Source organism: Lathyrus oleraceus, chromosome 5 (assembly GCF_024323335.1).
Source record: "Lathyrus oleraceus cultivar Zhongwan6 chromosome 5, CAAS_Psat_ZW6_1.0, whole genome shotgun sequence".
Lineage (NCBI taxonomy): Eukaryota > Viridiplantae > Streptophyta > Magnoliopsida > Fabales > Fabaceae > Lathyrus > Lathyrus oleraceus.
Genome location: NC_066583.1, coordinates 435,317,658 through 435,324,431, shown reverse-complemented (window position 1 = coordinate 435,324,431; position 6,774 = coordinate 435,317,658). Strand labels below are relative to the sequence as shown.

The 6,774-nt window shown below is 31.6% G+C and overlaps 1 protein-coding gene across 1 annotated transcript; it reads left to right on the top strand.

Annotated features, from left to right (window-relative positions):
* Positions 1 to 1,430: 1,430 nt before the first annotated feature.
* LOC127085278 (membrin-11) lies at positions 1,431 to 5,099 on the top strand. Its single transcript, XM_051025812.1, has 4 exons — positions 1,431 to 1,873; positions 4,321 to 4,441; positions 4,527 to 4,676; positions 4,802 to 5,099. The coding sequence occupies exons 1-4, from the start codon at positions 1,617 to 1,619 to the stop codon at positions 4,958 to 4,960; spliced, it is 687 nt and encodes a 228-aa protein (XP_050881769.1). The 5' UTR covers positions 1,431 to 1,616; the 3' UTR covers positions 4,961 to 5,099.
* The last annotated feature ends 1,675 nt before the right edge of the window (positions 5,100 to 6,774 follow it).

Sequence of the window (6,774 nt, the reverse complement as noted above, 5' to 3'; positions counted from 1 at the left end):
TACAATTATGATTATCATTATTATTATTATTTTAGAGGCCCCTACCGCTCTGGTATCAGAGCCAGGTTGATGGTGACTATTGACTTGCATTATCTTTTACTAGATTTCTACTAGTTTTCTACTAGTTTTATTAAAAAAAAAAGAGTTATTTTGAAAGTTTTCTTATTTCACTGTTTCTTTTTAACCATAACCCTGAGCTTTGAATTTCTCTAAGGGTACCTGCTGGTAGTGTGTGGTCCAGGTCGTAAGTCCAGATAGGTGAGGCAGTAAACCCGTTGGTTTAGCACATTGTAGTTGTCGTTAAGAAAACAAACAATAAGGGGGAGGATAGAGATAGATAGTGGGTGAGAAACCTGAAGAATAACTAGTTCAATTAAATAAAGCTATTTGTATAAATATTGTTTTAAAACCATGTCTCAAATCATCAAGGCTTTTAGTGAATTAGGATGTAGTTCACGGAGTAAAATTAATAACCGAACCTTGGTTCCTGCTACCTTAAATAATGATAAAATTAAATTAGATCAAGATACCTTCAAAAACCAAGAATTAGAAATTCAGGAAATGGAAAATAGATTAGTTAACTGGTCTATGCCAGAAATTAAATTTAAAGAAATATATAAAATTGGTACTTTTGATTTCAAAACTCATATATAATATATTTATTTATAATTAATTTAATTCTTTTATAACATTCAAATCAATGTTATTTAATTTATTTTAGAATCTACCGTAATTTTTAAAATAAATAAAATATCAAAATAAAAATTAAAGTATTATAGTATTTGGTATTGTAATATAACGGAGCAACATAGAACCAATAAAAATTAAGGGATCTAAAATAAAATTTAAATATAATTAAGACTTTAAATAAATAATGTCAAATAAAAGATATAATAATTTTCATGAGTTATCAAATATTGACTATATTAAAAAAGATAAACTTTACCAATTTAAATATATTTTTATAAATTTTACTTTTGATTAAAAATAATCAATTGAGAGAGTTCAATATTAAATTGGATTTTTTTCTATGATTAAAAATGGATAAAACATATGATACAGTGAATAAAACAAAATTAGAAAAACACAACATTGTTATCGTGATGTTGTATTAAAAAAATTCACAAATTTGCAAAAACAAATAAAAAACAAAAAGTTTAACATATTTCGATAATGTCATTAATGAAAAATCACTATTTTTCAAAAATTTTTAAAACACCAAATAGAAAACAAAAACATCTAAAAAATGTTTTCATTTTTTAGTTTTTAAAAACAGAATAATAAAATTAATTTTAAAAATTTTATGACAAAAAAGTATTATCAAATAAATGTTTAGTTTTATAATTTTTGAGAACTAAAATACAAGTTTTAAAAATCAATTCAAAGATACCCTAAGTCTTTGAAAAATACGTGGAGTGAATTGTTATGGTAGATTCCAATCTAAGAATGTCCAAAACTATCCAAATTGCGACCCGTTTCCTTTTCCGGGTTTCGCTCTAGTATTACACTTTACAAATTTTAGTTACGCGTTACCCAATTTCGATACACCTTGCATAATAGCGTTTCACAAATCTATATCTCCCTCGTTAACCACAACCAACATCGCCGTCGTTACCATGGAAGGAGGAGGCGGAGGAACGCTCTCGGAAGTTCACCAAAGCGCAAAGAAGCTATTGCTCAGGTGCCGCGACGGCATCGAACGGCTTGAGCGTCTCGAGCACTCCACCTCTACCTCCGCTGCCATTTCCGGCGTTGATTTGGAGCTTTCATTTACCTTAAAGAAGGATATTAACCAGATTCAATTCCTCTGCGTCGAGATGGACCGGCTTTGGCGTTCCGTCGCCGCCAAACCTCAACGTGACCTCTGGAAAAGGTGAACAAATTGAAATCGCGTTGATTCCGATCTTGTCGATTTTTTTTTGTTGCAAATCGCCTCTGTATGTTTAACGATTTTTTCTTAGCTACGATTTATATATTTTGTTTCTGCGATTGATGTTATCGAGCTCCTGAAGTGCGTTTTTTGATTGTGAGAGAATATTGATAAATTCATTTTTTAAATGAACTTAGTGCTGTCTCAATGTCAAATTGAGTTTATTCGTATTGTCTAGAAGTTGATTCAGGGTAAAGTGTAGGAAATAATTAGTGTATTGGTGATTTGCGATGTAGTTGAGAATTTGAAAGGTTTTAGTGTTTTGAGGGAAACTTAGGGAATGAACTTAGTGCTGTCACTATGTCGAATTGAGTTTATTCAGTATTGTTTAGATGAATCCTGCCTATGTTAGCTTTACTATGCATAGTCAATCTCAAGTCGGGATAAAAGGAGAGGGTTGTGATAGGCAGTTGACAATTAAAGTAAAACTTTGTCGAATATCTATTACATGGATCAACTACTTTAACGATTTAGATAGAAACATGGTCCTGGATAAAATATTATGGTCCTGGATAAAATATTATGTTGAAAGTTGATCCATGTAGCCGGTCCCATTTAGTGAAATAAAGCTTGATTGTTGTTGTTGTTTAGAAGATGATTCAATGTGAAATGTAGGAAATAATTAGTTCATTGGTGATATACAATTTGGTGGAGATTTGAAAGTTTTTAGTGTGTTTTAAGGGAAACTTGGTGTATCATTAGGTTTATTAATTTTGTGGAGGAGACATAGTGGTAAATGTGTATGTCATGTCATGGGAGGGGTTTTGTTTCTTAATTGCTCTTTTTGCAATGCTCCTCTTAGAACCGTGGTTGGGCAGAACCCCTCACGTCCAACAGAATTGAACTTGGTGTGTGGATATAAATTGTGGATGGGTCGATAGCAAAAACTCGTTGGCCCAATGGATTTGGATAACTTTGATACCATCATAGAATTATGGTTGGGCCTAGCACACCTTTACAAAATTGGGCTGAAGGTGAGAATTACCCCACTTATAAACCAAAGTAGTCAATAGCGGCGCTATAGCGGGATAGCAGAGCGGAGCAGAGGCTGACTACTATGGGAAGAGCCTTAGCGGTTAGAACACTATAGCAGCTGCTATAAGGTATATAGCAGGATGGCAGAGCGGTTCCTGGTCCGCTATCGTTTTCCCCCTAGAAACACCGAAACTACCCCCTTAAATTTAAAATGTTTTAAGGGTAATTTTGAGGTTTTCAATCAAATTTGAGTTGAGACTCCTCTCTTATCTCTCTTTGCACTTTGTTCATCCCTCTGTCGTCGTTCTTTCCTCTCGGTCGTCGTCTCATCCCTCAGCCCCATTGTTTCATTATTTGATTTATGAATATTTATGGGTTTTGAGTTATTTATTTGATTTTACATTAAATATATGTTTATTATTATTATTATATGTATCTTGTCCAAAAAATAATCAATAACGGTCATCCCGCTATACCCTATCCTGCTATCCCACTTTTGGGGCCAGCCGCTTCACGCTGCTATCTGAGATTGACTACTCTGTTATAAACATATTTCAAGGTCATATCTCATCCGATCCGATGTAGAATAATTTCTATATTGGCTTTTTTTCTTTTATTGGTTCTTATAATGAATCTCAAAAAACGTCTCACGATTTTTTGTATTTCTGGTAGTAAGAGATTTAAACAAATTCATGATTTGTTACGGGTATGTGTCATATTAGTAGTTGCTTTTCTCATGCGTAGTTGTTATTCCTTATTATCCCTTAAGTTAAAGGCCCGTTTTAGAGGAATTAAATCTGAAAATGTTAACATGCTGATTAGGTATCATAAGTTCTCCATATAGTGTTACAAAAATGGATACTGCATGTGCTAACTGAAATGAGCATTTTTAGAGCCGTATGAATCATAAATAGCAAGAGTAACGGCAAGTACTATTGGTGAATGGGAAACCATTAGTTTCTCAATTGATTCTGTTATGTGGTAGCAGTAGAGATTTGTCAGTTGTCAATGTCATTATTAATGAATGAGAACTCTAAATGAAGCGTGTCCATGGTTTTGGTTTCTTGGTTTCTGCATCTGCTTCTTCATTCTGTTTCAACCCTGTTCCTAAATCATAAGCAACAATCTACATAATTTTGGTTTTCTCCTTGTTGCAAAAATCTATTTCCTATCATTTAAATGAATATTAATGTATGATCGGACAACAACATGTTGTAATAATTTCATTGCTTTACTCTCTGCCCATTCGTAATGAACCTGTTTACTTGTATTGAACAAAAAATCTATTTGGTTTATCGAATTGTTATAAACCTGTTTGTTTTATGTTTCACTTATATTGTTTTTTTATATATATATGTTGTCTCTGGTTTATTGCATTTATACTTAAGAGGGGGGTGTTATATTTTCTTGCGCAGAAAGGTTGAACAAATAGCTGAAGAGGCTGAATCACTGAAAGAAAGTTTGGATAAATATAACTCAAGGAGTCAGAAACGGTCTAGAGAAGCCAAAGAGAGAGCAGAGCTGCTGGGACGAATGGTATGTCAATGCTATCATGCTCTATTCAATGGCTCATTGTGTATTTTCTCTCTTGACTAAATAACAATCTCATTTCCAAATGTAGAATGGGGATTCTGCTCACGTTTTGAGAATTTATGACGATGACACGCAAGCAATGCACTCAGTTCGCAGCTCTGCCAGGGAGCTTGAAAATGCTAATGCACTCGGGGAAGCGATCCTTTCTTCAATACACGGCCAAAGGGAACGCTTGAAGGTATTTATCCTTTCTTTTAGATACATTCTACGAATGCTTAGACTAGCGATAATAGTTATGCGTTGTTAATTCAGTCATACGGTAGTTGAAAATCTTTTGATCTGGCTTATTATGTCTTTGTGCAGAGCGCACACCGAAAGGCATTGGACGTCCTGAATACAGTAGGGATATCAAACAGAGTTCTGAGATTAATTGAGAGACGAAACCGAGTTGATCAATGGATCAAATATGCAGGAATGCTATTGACTGTTGTTTTCTTGCTTGCCTTTGTTTTCTGGAGATGATCAGTCGGATGTTGGAGAACTTTAATGTTTCTTGTGTATTTGTGAAAATTATATATGAAAGTAAGATACTCTCTTCTTCAAAAGTATATGTTGTTTTATTACTTCATACGTGAAATGAAGAAATACATTATATAGTTAATTTTGTATCGGAAAACCAAATTGTGATTTTCTTTACAAATTTAGCATTCATTAATAATATGAAAAGAAAAATTAGAAGAGTTATAAAAAGAGAGTAGTAAATAGCAAATGCCTAATTCAAAGAAGAAAAAAACATGAATGTTTTGTAGATATTGTAAAACGACAATTAATTTGTTTTTCTCTTGAATGACATTTGTTTGATGAGAGTGTACTTATTTGTTAAAAGCAACAAGGAAACACGGATATGGGTGATGATAATATTTATCAAATATACATTATTCACAAGTTATTAAAATAAAATTGTAATCTAATTTCAACAATATAAAATAACAGAACTTATTAAAATAGCATAACATTTTATTTATTAATATTTAACAAAATACACTTTCATAGATCTTTATAAAAATATTATTAATAATTTGCAAATTACACAATTTTCTTACATACATATTTATGCAATAATTGTTTTAGTTTTATAAATTTAATTTATTCACAAAAATGACTCTTTTTCCTTATTTGAATCAATAATTACTTTTTTTTCTGTGTTTGCATCAATTATACACAATAATAATATAACTTCAACATATACTATTGAAATTGTTTTATATTTTGTTCACTAAAACTAAAAAAAAATTAAGCTTCACCTTATAGATGTGAAATATTTTAAATTAACTGTGAAAATATTTTAAATCAATTTATATAAGAGATGTATTTTTTTTATATTTGAATTAATAGTACATTTCCCCCTATATTTTCTCTTAATTATTTTCTGTATTATTTGGAAAAAATCTAGATACAATTTTTTACACGTGATTTTTACTATTTTTTCAATAAAAATATGACAAGTGTACTTAAATAGTATTTGGAGAGTGAATGTGATTTTTACTATTCTCGAATAAAAGTATAACAAATATACTTACATATTGTTTGGAGAATGACAATAAAAGATAATTGCGTAAGTGTGATAGGAAATTATACATTCATCGTATTTTTATTTAGAAATAGTAAATGCCACACATATTTATCTAAGTCTTCTCTTTATTATTTTAGTTGTGCAATTTTAATTGTGTAATCATGTTTAACTAACTGAAAATAACAAATACTTCCATGATTTGTTAAATAGTTCACTTTCTCGAGCATTATTTATCTTATTTATCTTTATGATGACATCTAGCGCAAAAACAGATTAGAAAAAGAAAATTATTTACATTATTTGATTATTTTTTATGAAGTAACAAATTTAAAAAATAGTAAATTTGTGTTTACAAGAATATCATCTTTTTTTATTGCATTGTCCAAGAAAGTATATGATGTGTGTTCTCCTGCAAGGCCAAAGAGGTTCAGATGCTTTAGTAGGTATATTACATAGATAGGATGAGGACTAGTTCACGATTGTGAGTAGCCTCGTATGATGGTTTTTGAGGTTGTTTAAGGGACTAACTCACGTGAGATGAGAGAACCTACTGGTGGACGACGTTGCTAAGCTGTAGATAGGTGGTTAGATAGTCTGTGTTAGGATTGCTGGGAGCGAAGTTCACATTGAGCAGTATTTGGTGGTATTGAGTGAATATGACTTGATCCCTTCTCTCTTTCGGGATCATCTATTTATAGAGGATTTCTAGGGCTAGGGTTTATGACCCCATCCCCCTGGACATGATCTCAACCGTTCCCCTTTA

Excerpts from the sequence above, each read along its gene's own strand:
- LOC127085278 (XM_051025812.1), top strand. The coding sequence starts at position 1,617 with ATGGAAGGAGGAGGCGGAGGAACGCTCTCGGAAGTTCACCAAAGCGCA. Across the intron at positions 4,442-4,526 it reads CAGAGCTGCTGGGACGAATG|AATGGGGATTCTGCTCACGT; the intron begins GTATGTCAATGC and ends TTCCAAATGTAG. Across the intron at positions 4,677-4,801 it reads GCCAAAGGGAACGCTTGAAG|AGCGCACACCGAAAGGCATT; the intron begins GTATTTATCCTT and ends GTCTTTGTGCAG.